A 19,414-nucleotide genomic window follows, 5' to 3' on the forward strand; every position below is an offset into this window, starting at 1 on the left:
ACATTAGTTCTGGTTTAAAATTGGTCATCAAAACTGTAATCAGTTAATAAAGTATTCTCTGCATTCAAATTTGAATAACTTTCATTGAAGCCATGGTGTTCTTGTTTGTTTACAGTTAAATCAAAGGTTGTGGTGTAAAAAAGTCTTAAAATGTGCTTTTACATTTTACCTCAGTGAATAATATCGCTGGTAGATATTTAAACTTCCTTAAAGCATCGCTTCTGGAAGGAAGTGGGTAAGTCTGCAGTGTTTGTTCCTAGGAGTAAAACTGTCTTATCTGACGTAGGTGGTTTCTGCTGTAATGTGTTTTTAAAAGCAATAGGAGTAATAGGAGTCTTGGGCAACACCCTAAGTAGCAGTCGATCAAGGTGAGGACTTAAGCTTTCAGTACACACACACTGAGCATCACTTTATTGTTCTGTTTCAAGTTTGTGGTCACTTTCTACTGCCAGCCACAGAATAGTAAGTGTAAAAAGTATAGCCTAATCAAATGATTGCCAAGAGACTTCTTTAACGAGTTCAGTTTTTTTAAAATCTTGTTAATTTACTTTAGAAAACTTTTGAAACACTGAACAAGAGGGGATAAATCCTCTTTCTTTTCAACATGCTGGTACTCTTCTGTAATTCCTGCATTCCAAAGTGGTTCTAGTGAATTGCCTCTATATTTTCAAAATACCTAAATTTACTTAAGAACAACACATATGTTGTTGCACATTTAACTCTCTAAAGTGTGTTTGTTAAAATTGACTCAGAATCTTGAATTGTGGACTGACAAGTTTCAGAAGAGATTCTTAACTACAGATCAGTTGTTCAAATTTGAGTCCTTAAAATGTTGCTTATGGTAGTGATGCAGTAAAGGTGGCACATGGAGAAATGCATCACCTGCTGATGAACAACTATATTGAATAAATTACATCTTGAAGAAAATAAAAACTAGGCATCCAATAATGGAAGCATGGCATGCATCGGGATCAGAACATTTCTGTAGATTCTGTATGCAAACTTCCTGAAAGGAAATCACATCACTAGTCCACTTCCTTGTACATCTGCGGTGGTGTGTGTTAGTAGGATGAAACTTTGAATTGTAGGCAATTTCTTAAACTAGTTGGCATTGTCTGAGTTTTTGAAATAAAACTGTAGCTCCTGACATCTTTAATTTAGTTAATTTCAGCATCTGTCAAAGCACAATACGCTTTCTGAAACTGAAATCTATTACTAGATGTAATATATTAAGAGTTATTGCACTAGGTGCCCTTTTTTGTGGAGGCTGAGACAGCAGAAAACCTTACTGGTGACTCACTATAATTTCACTTCTTAAAGTTGGCAAAATATCACTTCTGCATATTTAAAGCTTCTAAAATGTATTTCTTCCCTAAACCCTGATAGCTGTTTTATTTTTTTACTATTGTTTACAAAAAAGGCTAAGTATGAACTTGGTGTCCGTCTCTACCGTGCCTGTTCATTCTATAAGACTAAAGTAGCCTGCTCCCCTCCTTAAAGTTCAAATTATCTTAATGCTGTCACTATGTACCTACAGCCTGCTCAGCTGTTTGGGGGAAAAAAATAATACTTTAAGGTATTTTACCACAGAAGGAAAACATCTGGGAATGTGTTTCTGCTTAACCTGACGGCTTTGGCTTCTTGTTCCACTCTGATGAGACCAAGACTACTAGGCCGGTTGTTCTGTCTTCTTGACTTGCAATTCCCCTGACCACTGCTTTGATGAGAGTAGACAATGAAGGTAGGATTTACCAGAACTATCATGCAAAAGGAATCTGTGACAGAAAGCCCTTTTCACAGAATGTACACCATCAAGTCAGGCACCAAAAATGAGTAAGAAATAAATTAGGTAAAACAATTAAGCTAATTTGGCAACAATAGTTCTGCATAATCCTTTATTGTGCTTCCATGCCCTATGCTATGGGTGGGTTAGGTTTATGATGACCCCAGTTTTAAAAACAATAAAAGCACAAACAATTTGAATTTGGCTTCTAATCAGCTCTTCTACTCTTGTGTGCCTTTAATACTACAATGTCAGTCTAGCACACAAGATGCAGAAACCAAAGAGGTATCTATGAGAACTACAGGAGATGATTTTTCATAAAGAAAAATGAATACTTTTTAAATGCTTTGCAGTATAAATACTGCAAAAACACTACAAAATAAGTAAACCAAATAAATTCCCTTGGACTTTCAGGGCTAGTTCTGTGTAGGCAAGGAGCTGATTAGCTTCAAATTAAACTGTTTGGGGGGAATTCTACAAATCTCCTCTTCCTCATCCTCTCTACCGTGTTCCTATGTCAGTTCTTTGAGTATACCGCTTGTAATAAAGCTGTTCTACAGATTTTAAGCTTGAAATTTTTGAGTAAATGGCCACTTTATTTCCAGACAGTTCATATTTTTCAGCTTAAAATGTCAGTCTCTGACATGTGCATCTGACTTTTAGGTTATATGGATATGTACCATACTATACTAACCTTAAATTTCTAGTGATACATCTCAAGTGCAAGTACCAGCCTGTGGGGCTGCCGCCTCTTCTTGGGGAACAAATGTAATGTGCAGCAGGACACCCGCAGCTGGAGAACTGTTGCCTATTGAGCACCTCATGGCTTTATGCTTTTCTATGCCATGCAGACACACAGAAAACCACTTACAGGAGTTGGCCTAACCCCGCATTTGGGAAATATGGAGAGTTGAAGGCTTTTTTTTCTCTTGTGCCGTAAGAGATATTCAGAAATAGCTGATAAAAATGCTAATTCGTCTTCCTCAGCTGTTTAAAAATCACACATTCTTGCACATAAGTATGGTGATCGGGGTTTGTGGAGTTCAGTTGCAATACTGAGACCAAAAATAGAGCCTCAAGAGCTGAAGTTGCAGCATGTTCAAGTCTTTTCTGAGCTCTTTGCCACCGTACTTGGTATATTCCATTTGCTAGTTCATCACCCTGTATTTATTTCATTTAATACACAGGGCTAGAGTCATGAACAAAAGCTGTTGAGATGCCCGTATGGGAACACCAGAGCCAAAAACAGGGAGAGAGCTGTGCCTCCAACTGGCTGACTTCAGTGGAGCTCCTCAAGTTGTGCAGTACCAATTAACCTCACCACCCTTCAGGTGAAACTCAGTCTGACTCCTTCAGTGGTTTGGGCTCTTATGCTGCTTTCCTATTCCTCTGTTTCCTTCTCCCTCACCCTCTGAGAAGAAAAGCAAAAAAAAAAAAACCAAACCTACAACTGTATTTGTGAGCATGTGAAAAGGAGAATATTCATTAGGGACAAGTCAGATCAGTGGAGCTCTGCTGCTGATCCTGAGTGTAAGGGATTCAGGCTTCAGCACTGCACTATAACGCAGCACAAAGCGAGGGCCAAAGAGCCACTGAGGCATCACTTTATGAAAACAGTGATGCGGCCCTGGCCTGTATCTCCTTTATTCCGGTGGAGGACATTTACTGAACTGCTTCAAGGAGCTCCAGTCACACTTCTTTGTAAATTATTTCAATGTAAGTGGCATTGAGTGGTAACTGTGCTGTACAGCTATAGTGTGTACACTAATCTCCCCTAATGAGGTAGCTTTCCCAACTTAATTGGTATTGCTTTTTGGTCACTATGGTGGGTATCTTTGAAGAAGATGTAATGAGGGAGAAAACTAGGTCACTCATCACTAATCTGCTTCCACCCATCTCCCACTCTCTGCCTGGCTGTCTGGGGATGTTACCGTAGCGCAGGATCTAACTCCAAGGGCTGCCTCTCTGCCTCCATGTCCTGCCTTTAGCTCTGGTTCTGCCATTGCAACAGAGGCCATGATGGCAGGTAAGAAAGACTCATCTTTTTGGAAAACTCTGTCAGGTGCAGCCCATCAACAGAAGAAAATGCATAGAGGTACATCTGGAATGAGATTTCCATTACATCATAGCCAGTTAATTACAGTTATCTGCATTAAACAGGGTTGTTATTTATCATAACTATTTTGATTTGCATTCCCTCTTTAAAGGAAGGATACCGTACTTGAAAGACAGTTCTGATGAAAAGGGTAAAGAACACCCGTTTGTGTGAACAGCAGCATTTGTATGTTTTAACATAATGCCTGAAGTACTTTGAAACTACCAGGTTCTGTGCTGTTGCTCTGTTTTCATTCCTTCTCTGTCACATAATCCTATAGTTCCTGTAGCTTTGCTGTTGTTTTGCTTTTCACACACCTCCTTATATTAATAAATAAATAAAGTGGCCTAAGTAAGTTAGGCTTTGAATGATATGTATTTCCTGGAGAAGGCCTGAACAGGAAAAACAAGTCTTACAGACTTGTACCTAGAAAAAGGTTGCTGTATATTTTCTCTTTGAAGGCTTTTGTTGTGTTTCTGTGACTTCTTGGAAAGCAGTCTGTCAAGACAGTTGTCTTCAATACTAACATCTGTGTTCATAATGTAGCAATGCTGCATTAAGACATCGGTCAGGATTTAAAAAACAACAACTACAGAATAGCTTTAGATGCTACTGAACACGTTAAAAGGAGAACTGACAACTGCTTCTGTCTCTGTCCTGTCTCCCTTAGAATAGACCACAGCCTAGTCACACACTTTGTGGCTTTGGAGTTATTCAGCCAGGTTTAAGATATTATCAAGTAACAAAACAAAAAGGGAATTTCCTTCAGAAGAAAGATGCCAGCCTTGTAATGTAATCTTATTTATAATGTACTAAGGTAAAAAAATATAATAAAGGCACAGGGGACTCAAGTCATAACAGTCAATGTTACTGACTACACCCACCTGCTCAGTCCTGCTCTCTGGGATGCTGCCAGCAGAGCTACATTAGACTCATCCCAACCCCAGGGAAGAGCTAGGGCACACCCACGACAATACCTTAAGTATTTTAGCGGAAACTCCCATGCCCTGGGAATTACAGGACTTGCCCTACTCATTTGGCTCTCAAGCCAATTCCTGCAGCTGAACATCATTCATGGCACAGACAAGTCTGTCCCACCTGCCTGGGGACCTCATGATGTTCTCCCAGCTTGTGTTATCTTACCAGGAGAGGTCATGCATATGGCTTACTTGTACACGTTCAGCACCGAGTATGACCCAACTGCTTTTATCTGGCCCATCCTACTCCATCTGTTAACAGTGGCCTTTGGGAGAGTTAAAAATAGCGCCTACCTGTCACTGTAGCACACATCCTTCCACCTCACTGCGTGGCTCTGAAAGAGAGACAGTGTCTGAACAACTTGTTCTCTTCCCTACACACATATAAAGCTAAGGTTAAAAAAGCAAATAGCCATCCTTCCTATCAATACATTGTATTTGCCTGAATTCAAATAAGTGAAGTATATATGAACTTGACTATGGAGGACCATAATGCTTCTGTGGATAATACATTAATAATATAAAAGTGAATGTAATACACCTTTGCTTACATACGATGGGCTGGATCTACTCCTATGCTGCCACCAAAAGCTGTATCACAGAATCACAGAATGTTAGGGATTGGAAGGGACCTCAGAAGATCATCTAATCCAATCCCCCTGCCGGAGCAGGAACACCTAGATGAGGTTACACAGGAATGTGTCCAGGTGGGTTTTGAATGTCTCTAGAGAAGACGATTCCACAACCTCCCTGGGCAGCCTGTTCCAGTGCTCTGGCACCCTCACTGAGAAGAAATTTCTTCTCAAATTTAAGTGGAACCTCCTGTGTTCCAGTTTGAACCCATTACCCCTTGTCCTACCATTGGTTGTCACTGAGAAGAGCCTGGCTCCATCCTCATGACACTCACCCTTTATATATTTGTAAACATTAATAAGGTCACCCCTCAGTCTTCTCTTCTCCAAACTATAGAGGCCCAGCTCCCTCAGCCTTTCCTCATAAGGGAGATGCTCCACTCCCTTAATCATCTTTGTTGCCCTATGCTGGACTCTCTCCAGCAGTTCCCTGTCCTTCTGGAACTGAGGGGCCCAGAACTGGACACAATATTCCAGGTGTGGTCTCACCAGGGCAGAGTAGAGGGGAGGGAGAACCTCTCTCGATCTACTAACTACCACCCTTGTAATACACCCCAGGATGCCATTGGCCTTCCTGGCCACAAGGGCACAGTGCTGGCTCATGGTCATCCTGCTGTCCACCAGGACCTCCAGGTCCCTTTCCCCTACACAGCTCTCTAGTAGGTCATTCCCCAACTTATACTGGAACCTGGGGTTGTTCCTGCCGAGATACAAGACTCTACACTTTCCCTTGTTATATTTCACTAAATTCTTCTCTGCCCAACTCTCCAGCCTGTCCAGGTCTCGCTGGATGGCAGCACAGCCTTCTGGCGTGTCAGCCACTCCTCCCAGCTTGGTGTCATCAGCAAACTTGCTGATAGTGCACTCTATTCCCTCGTCCAAATCATTGATGAATACATTGAATAATACCGGCCCCAGTACTGACCCCTGAGGCACTCCACTAGGTACAGGCCTCCAACTGGACTCTGCACCATTGACCACGACACTCTGGCTTCTTCCCTTCAGCCAGTTCACAGTCCACCTCACTACCCCATCATCGAGACCTCACTTCCTCAGTTTAGCTGTAAGGATGCTGTGGGAGACTGTGTCAAATGCCTTACTGAAATCTAGACAGACCACATCCACTGCTCTGCCATCATCTATCTACCTCTTCTTCTAAAAGCTGAACCTGACAAAGGTACAGCACTATATTGGTAGACTCACTGATAATGAGGAACATAAGCACCAAAAGCTTTGGCTTAAAATACTCTTCAGATGTCATGGTCTCATGTGACAGGACGAAAGTAAATAACCTTGTGAACTGTTCTTAATAAGCGCCCCTCACAAAACCTGAGAGGAGCCCCAAGCCTGAGGCGGCCCCTTCCCCCCGCACCGCCCGGGGCCGCCGCTCCCGCTCGCCGCCGGGGGGAGCGATGGCGCCCGCTGCAGGAAGCGCCTTTGTCCTGCCGGGGCCAGGCGGGCCCTCGCCTTCCCCTTCTCCTTCCCCTCCCCTCGCCTCCCGCCGCCGCCCTTTTGCTTTCGCTTTACCGCCAGCCGGCAGCCGGCGCGGCCATGGAGAACGGCGCCGTCTACAACGAGACCACCGAGCCCCAGGCCAAGCCGGCCCGCCGCCCCTTCGGCTGCACCCTGCGGCACCTGCGCGGGTGGCGCCTGCCGACCAAAGCGTTCCAAGCGGTGAGTCCGCACCTCTGCCCCCTCAGCGCGGCCGGCGGAGAGCGGGGAGGAGCAGGGCCGGGGCGGCTGCTGACTGACTGACCGACCGACCGACCTGGCGGGGTGAGGAGAGGCCGCAAGTCTCCCCGAGGTGGCCCCGTCCGGGGGATGTGGGGTGAGCAGCCGGCGCGGCGCTGGGCCCGCTCCCGCCGTGTCACCGGCTGTCGCCTGAGTGCTTTACAGGTGTCCCTCCTTGCCAAGGGTGCAGCTTCGGTACAGAAACGAGCGAGTTATGATGACCTTCGGCTTTAGGGCAATCCCCTGCCGCTTAAACTCTTCACTGTTAAAGCGCCGGCTTGGGGAGATAGCCGGACACAGGCTTCAGGAGAATGATGTCTGTCTGTCTGTCTGTCTGTCTGTTGGACAGGGCTCCTTGCAGCAGAAAGCCTGCCCTGAGCTAAGTCAGGTCACGCTCTGGGTCACCGAGGCATCACAGACCTGTGATTCAGCTGGAAAGGGGGCACAGTGCCTTATAATAGCATCGACTGTACAGTTAAAGTTTATTCTATGTTGGGGAAGTAACAGGCCCGTTCCTTTTTCGTATTCTAGCTGCAAGAGGAGGTGCTGACACCTGATGGTTGTGCAACCAAGGCTCAGCCGCCTGCTGTCCTTATGGTTTAAAATCAGAAGGAAGCCTCACAGGAAACTTAGTATTTTCTACTGGGAGCCACGCTGGGTGAAAACAGGAGGTGGAAACCTTTGGTTGAAAGTCAGAGTAGGGCAGAAGAACTGAGCAGGGCTTGCTGGGTCATCTGGGCCTCCGTGTGCTGCCACCCCTGCAGCCCGTTTGTGAGCCTGTCATGCTGCTCTGGCCGTGCTAAAACCGGGGCGCTCATTTCCCCTGTGATTCGTGGTAGAAAGTTGCATCAGAAACATGCAGCGTTGGTGGTGACTTATTGTTTAAGACATCGCAGTGTGTCACTTCATGTTGGGCACGTTCCACCAGGAGATAAGAGGCTTATATTCTGCTTGCTTTTTTGCTAGATGTAGCCTTATACTTGAACGCATTCAGCCCTTGGGCGAGTGATCCAGACTCCTGTTCTGTGCTCGGTGATGGGCTCTTCCAAAACGTGTCAGTGCGGCTGCTGATAAGGACACGAGGAGCATCCTTCTTCAGTACAGGCAGAGAGGTAGTGAAACCAACAGTGGGAAAAGGCAGCTGACTGAAAAATGTATGTCAGGGTACATTTCCCCACCAACAAAGTGGCTTTTAGTCAGATGTCTCATGCTCAAGGGAATTGTAGGTGATTTCCAATCCTTTCTCATTACTTTACCATTGCAAAAAAAGAGGACATAGGGTTTTTAAACTTCATCTCGTACACAGTCAAAACCCTCAACCAGAAACATAAGATTCTTGAGTGCTGATAAACATTACGGTCATGCTGCCAAAAATAATATTTTCTAAGAGTATTTAAAAAAAATCACACCCCAAAATGCTTTAAATAAGTAAATATAATAAGACATAAACTTGTACTTCATCTACTGGAGATTAATAAAGTAAGATCTGCTCGCTGTTGCTCCCAGACAAGTAGGTAATTTATATAAGTAGGTTCACTGACTAAAAGAAACTATTACATATGCAAATTTACTTGCGTACCAGTCTTAAACTGTTTATCTGAACAGAGGCATTACTGCCAAAGCTTTCTAGGTAGCAAAAAGGAAAATTATTATTCTCCTAAATGGGGTGGATAGCTGCTTGATATGCTCCTAAAGAATTAGCATTTTATGGCCCGTGCCTGTCCTTCAATGAGAGGAAAAAGAAAATGGAGTTATAGTCATTCACTCTCCTAATTTCCAACATCTTTTCCCTCCCTTTTTGTATCCCTTTATGAAAATGCTCAAATCTTTGAGTTCTTGGTCACAACACTTTGAAGAAGCCCCAGAAATTCCTGAGGGTGGGAGCCTCAGTATCTGCAGTAAGAAAAATGTTCCCGGTTTGGGAAAATGTTGTTTTTTGGAAATGCTGGTGATGGTCATTAAAATCTATTAGCCTTGTGTTACGATAGCGGTTGTTATTGGGATTATGCACCAATAATCCCTCGTGTGGTCTGCTAAACCGCGTATTGCACTCAGAAAGTCAGCTGCCCTTATTATAGAAGTGATCAAGTGTTTTACAAAATACCGTGAAATCACCTGCAGAAAACTTTAGAAATCCTTTTCTTTTGAATAATAATGGCATACATTGTAATCTTAGCCTGTTTTTTGAAGCTTTGTGGGCAAATGAAATAAGGAAAATGTAGCTGCCAAAAGGATGCTGGGAGGCATGCTTATTGCATGGGTTTTGAGATTGTTGTATTGTGTTTTGGTTTTAGTAGGTGAAATGTTTTTCTTAGTCCGTGACTGGTTCAAATTCTGCACAGAGGTAAATGGCACAGTGTATATGGTGCCAAGATTGAGGTAGAAACAAATTCTTATCTAAAGCAGAAATACTTGTCATCAACTATTGTTTGACTTTACCCAAACTGCCCTAACTGGAAAGGAAAATTGTAATTCAGTCTTAAACATCTGCTCTTTTCCTCAACTGTTCACTTCCTATAGTAGCCTTGGTTGTGGAGACTTAGAGGATTAATATATGCAGCCATCTGAATTACAAGATTTTGTACTGGAAATACCACTGCTGAGTATTTTCACAGGCCTGTTTGGAAGTCCATTGATCTGCTTTATTTTCAAAGCATTCTTTTGTAGCATTCACTTACTAAATCTACTTTAGAAACTTGACATTTGTGTAGAAACTTCTAACGGTAATGTCAGTATCGATGAATAACTTATTGCTGGCAAGGCACAGATGAAGATGTTTAATTTCTGGTGTACCTACAGACAGATAGAGCTAAAAAGTTAAAAACTGCATCTCCAATGATACTTTTCAATTTACAGTACATAGGAAAGCAAACAGTGCATGCATATGGCAAAGTGCAGGAAGGTGCCTGGAAGGTTTAGCTTTCGAGAAACTGAGGAGCTACAGAGGTGCCCCTCTCTGCTTGTTATTGTCAGCTCAAACAAAACCAGTAGTGATATCAGGGATAATCTGGGCATTGACTGCTGGGGATTCTCCATGGGATCAGTGTGAAGAAGGCAGATATAAAAACAAACCAGAGGGAGCTTTGGCAGCTTCATGTGAGCCTGTAGAGGTCTGCACTTATCCCAGGATTAATGCTGACAGACAAAGGTGGATCTTTGGCAGAACAGTTCTTGGGGAAGGGAATGAAAAAATACGGAATCTCCTGGCTTGTTTAAAGTGGCTCATGTATTTATACCACATGTAATAGCATCATGTTATGAAAATGCAGATGAATAATAGAGACAATAATCTGGCTAACAGTCGAAAAAATTTCTTGCTATGTTACACAGCTGATACTATATAAACTTTTATGGCATTTAAATGGTATTTAAAACTCTTGTTTTTGATAGCAGAATGAGAGTAATTCCTTTTGTTTCTCTTAGTGATAGCAGGAAGCAAGAAACCTAAGCAAAACTCTCTGGCAGCTTATAAATGTGCTGTTGATACACGGCTTTAATCAAAATTCTTCAAGCCAAAGCTTTTTAAATGATGTAATCTATTTTGCTATTCAGCTTATTAATAAAAAATTGAATATTGACTTGGACGAGTGTCACATAGGACTCTACTTGCTAAATCTCATTTCTGTGACACTGAACCCTTTATAGCTACTCTTCAAGTGGGATTTTTTTCTACTTCTTTGTACACTCAGTGGAGAGGGGTTTTTTTCCCTTATGTAGATCATATTATGGTTATCTGGGTTTATAAATTCTTTAAAAGGCAGGTTTATTTCCTTTCTGTTCTGTTTCAACCCAGTTGAAAATGATGGCATTCAGTTTTCAGTGCTGATAAAAAGAGCTAGAACTATATGTGAAAGTGTATCTTGCACTTTAATTGACCTGGAGAAAAACATTAAACTGAAAGTCATTGGACGCAGTTGTAAGCACATATTTTGAAATGCAAAAAAATACGTAAAAATTGGAAATCCAGAGTTCAAAATACTCCTTAGACAGCTGCTGTTGTCACTGTTTTAGGTGTGAGGGCTGCTGAGAAGTTTGCCTTGCCAGCCTCTGCAGGAGGGAAGGGAAGTATGCGGAGGCCTGATAGTTGTGTTGCAGTTCCCCAGCTTAGGTTCTTTCCCTTTCTTGAGATCCTATTTACTTTATACAAGTGCAGTGTTTTCAAAACATGATGCTTTGAAATGCCCTTCTGAGGTCTGGCTTAGCAGGGGTAGTTTACAGTTCCCATGTGCTAAATCGCTGGTTTTACTTTTACTGTCAGGTTATTTTCCAAGAACAATTCTGAATTTTAGATGTTTTTTTTCTTAAAGAAAAACTGTCAACCTCATTATTGCCCATATACTCTGATTAAAAATACGATCATCATCCTTATATCAGTCTCAATTTTATGACCGAGTCTGATTCCTACTAATGGTTTGATTTAATTTGGTGAAGTCCTTCTTTACAAGGATCTATAATCCTATGTCAGCTTTATGGGATGAAGGAAACCAGCAAGAAGTGGCCAAAATGAGAGAACATTTAAATAAAGCAATATTCTTGTGCAATGAGATAGTAGAAAATCTAGCAGCAGATGTATGGTGACTGTACAGGTATGTTTTATTTCCTCGAAACATACTGTGGCAGGAAGGTGAACATAAGTTTCTGTGTAGACTAAACACTGTCCAACATAGCTTAAACATAGTTTAAAGTTTTGGTTCCTACACGTAGAGCTGAGCTGCCGTTAATGGGTCATGAGCAAGTGAGCTATTAACTACATGTACTTTCTCGGAAGTTTATCAAGGGAGGTTAACATCAGCTGTAAACTTCAGGGAGGGAGCCGACTCTGTCAATGCCATCCAGTTTGTCCCTCTACCCTGAACCCAAATGCATTTAAAATCAAGGGCAATTATAAGTAGTAAGCAATAGCATTTTGCTCGTTCTGAGCAGGGTGCATGTTTGCCACGCTGCGGCCCCGTTTGCTTCCAAATGGCAATTGCACAAAACCACAAATCAGGAATATTGACGGTCTATTCAAGAAGCCTGTATTTGGCGGTATGTGCTCAGCTTACACAAATGTAGTTTATTGACCAACTTTAACATCAAGTGTAAACCGTGTCACTATATAATTATTTTTGCCTGTAAAAAATTAGTGCAGAATTTTACCAGGTTCATTGTAGGTTAAGGATTTTTCCTTACAGCTGTGTTTATTAATGTTCATATCAGAGATGTCTATTTGCTGAAGATATTAGAGACTTGATCCAACTCAAGCATGTTATTTGTTTGCAGATTCTCTCTCTTCTGGCTGTTATTTTGGAAGAAATTGTGGAGGATTGTATCAAGTGTGGTGGACTTTACTTCTTTGAATTCATAAGCTGCAGTGCCTTTCTTTTGAGCCTACTCATCCTGTGTGTGTATTGCACTGATGTATATGAAACACTTGGAGAAGATAAAGTACAGAGAGTGGTAAGGATTTTTTTAGTTTTGTTTGTGCGTTGTTGGTTTTATTTCTTTTAAGCAAAACCATTTCTTTTAAGTGCTTAGAGACTATAGTAGAGTAAAAAAGGCTACGCAGAATGAATCTCCTTTTCTATTTAAAGGGTATATTAAAGTAGCCTGTAGTTAAAAAATGAGACAGCTTTCACAGAAGCACAGACTTGGTTTGGAAGGGACCTCTGGAGATCGTCTAGTCCAACCCACCTGCTAAAGCAGGTTCCCACAGCGAAGATCGCACAGAAATGTATCCAGGTGGGTTTTGAATGTCTCCAGAGAAGTCTCTTTTATACTGACAACTTTTCCAACATTGTCATATGGGTTACCCGCAGGATTGTGGGACTTGTATGAAAGTCTTTCACACAGACTAACACCACTACCTAGTCATTGCATATATATGTACATACACGGAGCCCAGTTCACTGCCAGCATGATACTTGTCATTTGCATGTTTACCCTATCTGTTTTCCTACTGGGTGTATCTTACCTTATTTTTGGTAATAATCATACTTGCTACAGTTCATGCTTTTATGTTTCAGAAGATAAAGCAGTGGCACAAAGTTGCTCTGTAAAATCAATAAGAATATTATAGTGTCTTAGGAGCATCCTTCCTATTTGTCTTCAAAGCAAACAGCAGATTTTTTTACATGAGGTAGAGATAAGGGAGTGTAGTAAGAGATATGAATGAGCACATTTAATTCTGGTTTCTGGTTTCCTAAATGTTTTACATAGGGAATAATACTAGTATGGTTGACCTAAGCTTGAATTTGATTGTGAAAGAAGTGAGATGAAATGAATGAAATAATTAAAGAAGACAAAAACAGGGGAGTATGTAATGCAGACTCTTAAACAGTTGATAATACTGAATGTTGTTTGGAGTAAAGCTGTAAAATATAATTCCTGAAGCTCCCATTAGCATCAAAGTTTCAAAGCATAAATTCACTGGCAAGTTAACTCAGCTGCTATTGTGATGCTTGTTCTTTTTCAGGTAGTATAATCTACAGTTCTATAATATTCTTTATTTTTACATTTGCAGAATTTTTGGACCATGTCAGCCATAGGTGTCTTTTTTCTGATAGCGTCAATAGTGTTTGTTGTGACCAACTCTGGGTCTGCTGTGGAAAAAGCTGCATGTGTAAGTCTTAAAATTGCGTCATTTACTGTGTATTTATCTTGCGTGTTAATTTCTCTGCTGTCTAAACCTCACTCCATTTGCAGGGAAGAAACTGAGCAGAGAACAGAATTCAGTGTGTTGCAGTGTTTCTGGAGGAATTAGCTATTTCTGACCTTCCAGAAAATTCCTGTAGGAAATTGAAAGAGCAGGCATTCCTCAGGATTACTGGGAAGCTCTATGTGCACTTACTTGTGGCTCCCCAGCATTTTTGGCTTGCTTTTGCGTTCCTCAGACTCCCCTGCCTTGGCTCCGTATTCTTCCCTGTCATCTGCCACTGTGTTGACGTTGCCAGGTCTCACAGCTTCCCCAGTTCTCTGATACCCTTTCTCTGAAATGCCTGCTTTTTTCCTCAATTGTCCTTTCATAATGCCACCCCCTCACAAAGTCAGCAAGAAACCACGTCTTTTGCCAGACATTATAAAGCAATATGTGGAGAATGCTGACTTGCAAAGGCTGCAGTAAGAGCAGCAGTTTCCTCAGTGACAGAAATAGAAGAGCAACAGGACTTGCATCTCCCAGGGGACTCTGAAGAGGCTTTGGGATCCTGTGGATGTTGTAATTCCTCACTCATTTGGCACTTCTGTTGAATAACCTTGGAATTGTGAATATGTGAGTTTGAGAGATGAAATTTTGATTTTATTCTCAAATGAGGAAGAAATTAGTTAGAAAAGAAAGCAAAATAATTCTGTTCCGCAAACAGCACACGCTATTAGAGAGACACACTTTTGTTTCGTCATCTTCTGTGATGCTGATAGATTCAAACCTAATGGTTTGAGTATGAAGTCTTTCAGATTTTTTTTTTTTTCTGCAGCTGAAATAAAAAAACCCCTATTTTGATTTAAGACTTAGTAGTGTCAAATTGCTTTGGGGCAAACCAGTTCTGTAAAATTTAGGTAAAAGTTAAAATAATGCATGTGCATGGTTACTTGTTTGAAAGAAGCTGCTAAACCCAACCTTCTCCTTATACTATCTTGCCATGACTAATAATGAAATGTCATTAACAAAATGTCATTTCACCCTCCCTTGCTGACCCAGCAAGGACTTGCTTGGGCTCTGCAGATCTTCCCTCCCTTCACCTTCCACGTGTTACTCTTCTTCACTTAGTCCTGTGAATCAGCAGTCACCTCTTGGATAAATACCCTGCTATACCACCAATGCCATGCTTCTTTAATAACTAAGTTTTGCAATAAAATGAATATACTTTTACTCTTAAGGGCTGTTCAGAATATATTGTATGGTTCAAGGGTGATTAAGGGAATAAGAACTGTAGAAACTTCTGCATTAAATGTACTAAAACTTTTGCATTAAATGTGCTAAAATTATGATTTCTGATCTGTTACTAATTTAAATGGAACCACTGACTTCAGGACTGTAATTTTAATATATAAGCGTTCTTAACATATGTAAGCAGTCCATCAAATCTCTCCAAACAATGTTAGAATACTGTTAATGTTTGTACATTTTAAAATCATGTATTCTTTTCACTTTCACAGGCATTTGGATTTTTTGCAAGTTTTGCATTTTTAGCTGAAGTTATTACAGAGCATTTTCACAGTCGGAAACAAAACATCAGTGGACACACTGAAAATCCTGGCAACACTCAGAGTGCCACAGAAAATCAGCCCCTGAATAAACAAAGCTAACTTTCTGCAGTTCTTTTTCTTTTTTTTTCTTAATGGAGCAAACTAAAACAAACTTTTCAGTGCACCGTAGGTAACAACTTCTGTCTCTTCACTCTAATCAATTTTGTATCACAAATTTTTATAGATCCTTAGATCAAGTAATGGCACCTTGAGCATCATGTTCTAAGGTAACTGGTCCTGCTTAGTAACTGGTTTTGCCACCTGTCCAAGTGACATCCACTAAAAAACTTGTGTCTAAATAGAATAACTTAAGGACAAGTGGGTGCTGATTTGATTTTGACAGAGGTGACTAATAAAGGTTAACGTGTGATGCTTAAATTTTGAGCTATACCCTAAAGATATTTTCTGTATAAATGGACCAGATACTTCTGTTACAAGTTTTAAATTAGCATAGCAGAATTCATTCTTGTACTTACTGGTCAAACTGTGAATGTAAAAGGGATGCCTAACTGGGGCCTTACAGAAATGCTTGTCCTTACATAGAGGGCTTTGTTTTGGTTTTACTATTTATGTGTCTCAGATCTGTCTCTGGAGATCAGTTCAATGGGATAGTGGGTGTAGGGGTTTTATGGGGTGTGTAACAGTATATTAAGAAGAGAGTTTTGCACCCCATAATTGTCAAAGTTCGGACTTGTATGCCAGAATCTTATTTCAGATTGTTTCAAGCTCTATAAAAGTCACAGAAAGAAACTTGAGAAGCCAGCTGTGAGAGGAAAAAGATTAAGAATAAATCTTTTCAAAAAGTCATCTCAAAAGTAGCAATTGAACATCAATGGGGAGAACATTAAAACATGTTGGTACTATCCTGGTGAATATTCCTCTCAATGTTAATACTGTATGGAGCTTGCTTATGCATAGTTAACAGTAATTTTTGCCAGAATGGTTATGGACCCCACCATTTTCTGGGTTTTTTTATAAATATGGCACTAGCGTGAGATGTCTTGCTACTGACTAGCTCAGTTGGTAAACAGGTAAATAAGTACTTGTACCCTTTGTCTGAAAAGCAGCCAGCTATAGGACTGCAAGAAACGCTACTGATGCAGTGCACATCAGACAGGCGACAGATGTTATCAGGCCAGATGTTGATGTCTATAAAATAAAGGGAGCCATGAAAAAGTGTTTTTCAGATGTCTGAGGCAGAAACAAGACTGCTAGACCTCGCTTAAGAGGAAAGCGTTTAAAAGCAGAGCAAATTGCTGTAAGCCAGGAGATGTTCCAAAATACCAAAGCAAATGAGAAAAAAGCTGATTATGCAAAAACAATTCTTGTTTGAGTGCTCATGACATTTTCCGTGTCTTCCAGGCATTAATTCCATTTCATCAATACCCTAGTCTGACAAATTTATAGTCCTGTAACCTGTTGTGGCAGCATTGAGACTAAGCCCTCCAGAAATTGGCTGAGCAAGCCGTATTTGGAAACAGATGAGGAAGCTGTTGTAAGACAAAGGACTGTAACAGAAGGTCAAAGTTCTTTATTTCCAGTGCTGCCACTTTCTGATGAATGTGAGTTTGTGATTTTCTCTCTCTAAGCTCTGAGACTTAAGCCTAACACTACACTTTGCTTGGAGGATATAAAATTTTGACAGGTGACGTGAAGCATCAGGTTTAAGCTGTATCTCCGTTTCAGAGCCATGCATAAAAGCCATAATTTCCTTCATCAAATTTCCTGCTTTGCAAAGAAATGCTCTTTGAACTGGCTTTTTTTGTATTTATTAGTGTCCATTTGCAATAAAACCTCATCTCAGTCTACATGTACAGAGCTTGCTGTAGCTGTCTCTGAAAACTGGGTAGATTGGAGATGTTTTGTTTACAAGCAGTGTTACTGGTGATATGAAACTTGCCATCTCCCTGCTGTGATTTGCAATGTCTTACTTTGGGAATTGTGCCCATATCTATGATGAACATTCTAAGGGTGTTTTTTTTGTTATTGTTTGTTTGTTGCCCAGGATTCTACTGAATTTGTTTTCACATCAAAATGTCTGTAGTCTCTAAATCTTGGTCTATAATTAAAAGCTGTAAATATAGTGTAGTAGTAACAATGTGCTGCTGGTATTTATTAAGCAATGCAGCACCATGATGGCACTTTTCTCTTGAGATGATTTTTCGTGTAATTTTTTCAGTTTGAAAATGCATGAAGAGAATTCTGGGTTTTGGTTGCTTTTTCTATAGACTTTTCGCCACCTAAGTGCTTTGCTATTGGTGTCCATTCCTGTTACTGAAAATAATCTGTACTGTCATCTCTCTGCCTTGACCTACCTATCTATGATATCTACTACTGATACTTAACAGAGAAACTGAAATACAGAGCAAGTTATTTTTATGAAAAGGTGTCACAAGGAGTTGGTGTCAGAAGAAGCGACAGACCAGGTTCTCCTGACTCCCAGGATCTGACCATTAGGTCTTTTTAAACAAATACTGCCCAGCTTTGCAGAATAGTTTGATGTGTTCTCCTAATATGTACATGCTGGCATCCCTGGCATGTTTTGGAATGTTAGAGTGAGGGGATTTTGGCGTGTTTGTAGTTTTCATTTTAGCTGTTCCAAGTTTATACCCATTCTCTCACCAACTGACCGATCCGTGTATAGATTTTGAGGATCAGATTCCATCTCTGACTGAAAGGGATGCAGGCGTTGCCATCAGCTAAGGAAAACAGCTCAGAGCAGACTTTGGGAAAACTGGTCAGTTGTTTTTCCGTATGGAGCTTACTAATAGGAAGAGTCCTGGTATTCTTTACAATACATGTTGCTCCACTGCTCATACTGTTTATCCGGCATTAATCTGTCACCTACTAGCTAAATACTACAAGCAAGTCACATATTGGTTATAAGTTTAAGGCAGCTGCTAGACTGTTGCTTCTAAACCAGTTGTTGGCCAACAAAGCAGTTTCTACGTGGTGGTACTATTAATCCAAGGTTTACAAGTATGATATGTTCTGTTTTAAAAGAGCTGAGAGGCAGGTTTGTTAGTGTGTTATGCCGGTCTCTGCTGCTGCAAGGTCATTTCCTTAACTGCTTTAGCAGCTGCCTAAGATAAAGGGGCAGGTGTGGGGCCCTCCCAGGCGAGGTGGGGAGTGACTTCCTTGCTGCAGTGGCTGAGCAGGCTGGTCTCCTGCAGTCTTGATGTGCCCCCTTTGATGCTTCTGGTGTCTGTCTTTTAATTAGACTGATCCCAGAGAGTGGCTTTGGAGCTGGATTAAATGTCTGGTTTTGCAGGAGCTCTGTGCCTGTGGCTGGATGTCTCTTACCCCTCCCATGCTCTGTCAGCAAAGCGGTCTGCTTGTTTCCCAGCCTGCTTCTGATGAAATCAGCCTGCTTTATTTAAACCAGCTATTTAAATTGCTTACATTAAGGTGACTGATTTTGACTAAAGTGGATTCAGGATGTTCAGGAGAGTGGTGGGGAGCTCTGGCAGAAGTGCTGTCTTAAATTTCTGCCTCTGTTTGCAAAGTAACCACCTCTGTACAATCTTAACTGCTAGTAAGACCTGTGGATGGAAGCAACTGGCCCAGTATGTCTGTCTGGGGATTTTCTTCTCCTTTTTGCACCATGGTGGTTGGCAGTGGTGTTGTGAGCCTGCTCAGACACATTCTAAGCTTTGTATTCTCCAGCTGAGCCTGTCCAAAAATATTTAAAGGCTCTACACCCACTTTCAGGCTTTGTTTATGGTGCCTTGAGAATCAGTGGAGTGGATTTCCCAGGACATGTGAGGACTTGTTAAGTGGCTGGACTGTGAGTTTCTGCTCTGAAGATCTGCACAGGCATTGTGTAGATGGCGTTTAGCCCATGTTAAAATCACAATGCCACCAGTGCCCTTGGGTCCTAAATACGTGAAGGAATTGTGCCATAGTGCTTGCCCTCTGTGCTTAAAAATAGCAGGGAAGGGTTGTGGTCTGTTACAGTTCTATGTTTGCACCC

General features: G+C 41.3%; 1 protein-coding gene across 1 annotated transcript; it reads left to right on the forward strand.

The window, feature by feature from the left end:
* Positions 1-7,038: 7,038 nt before the first annotated feature.
* On the forward strand, positions 7,039-15,952 carry CMTM6 (CKLF like MARVEL transmembrane domain containing 6; the record flags this gene model as incomplete). The annotated part of the gene is made up of 4 exons (XM_080340534.1): positions 7,039-7,161; positions 12,481-12,657; positions 13,721-13,819; positions 15,352-15,952. The coding sequence occupies 4 exons, from the start codon at positions 7,039-7,041 to the stop codon at positions 15,499-15,501; spliced, it is 549 nt and encodes a 182-aa protein (XP_080196660.1). The 3' UTR covers positions 15,502-15,952.
* Positions 15,953-19,414: the final 3,462 nt, after the last annotated feature.

Source organism: Nesoenas mayeri (genome assembly GCF_963082525.1).
Source record: "Nesoenas mayeri genome assembly, chromosome: 2".
NCBI classification, from domain to species: Eukaryota; Metazoa; Chordata; class Aves; order Columbiformes; family Columbidae; genus Nesoenas; species Nesoenas mayeri.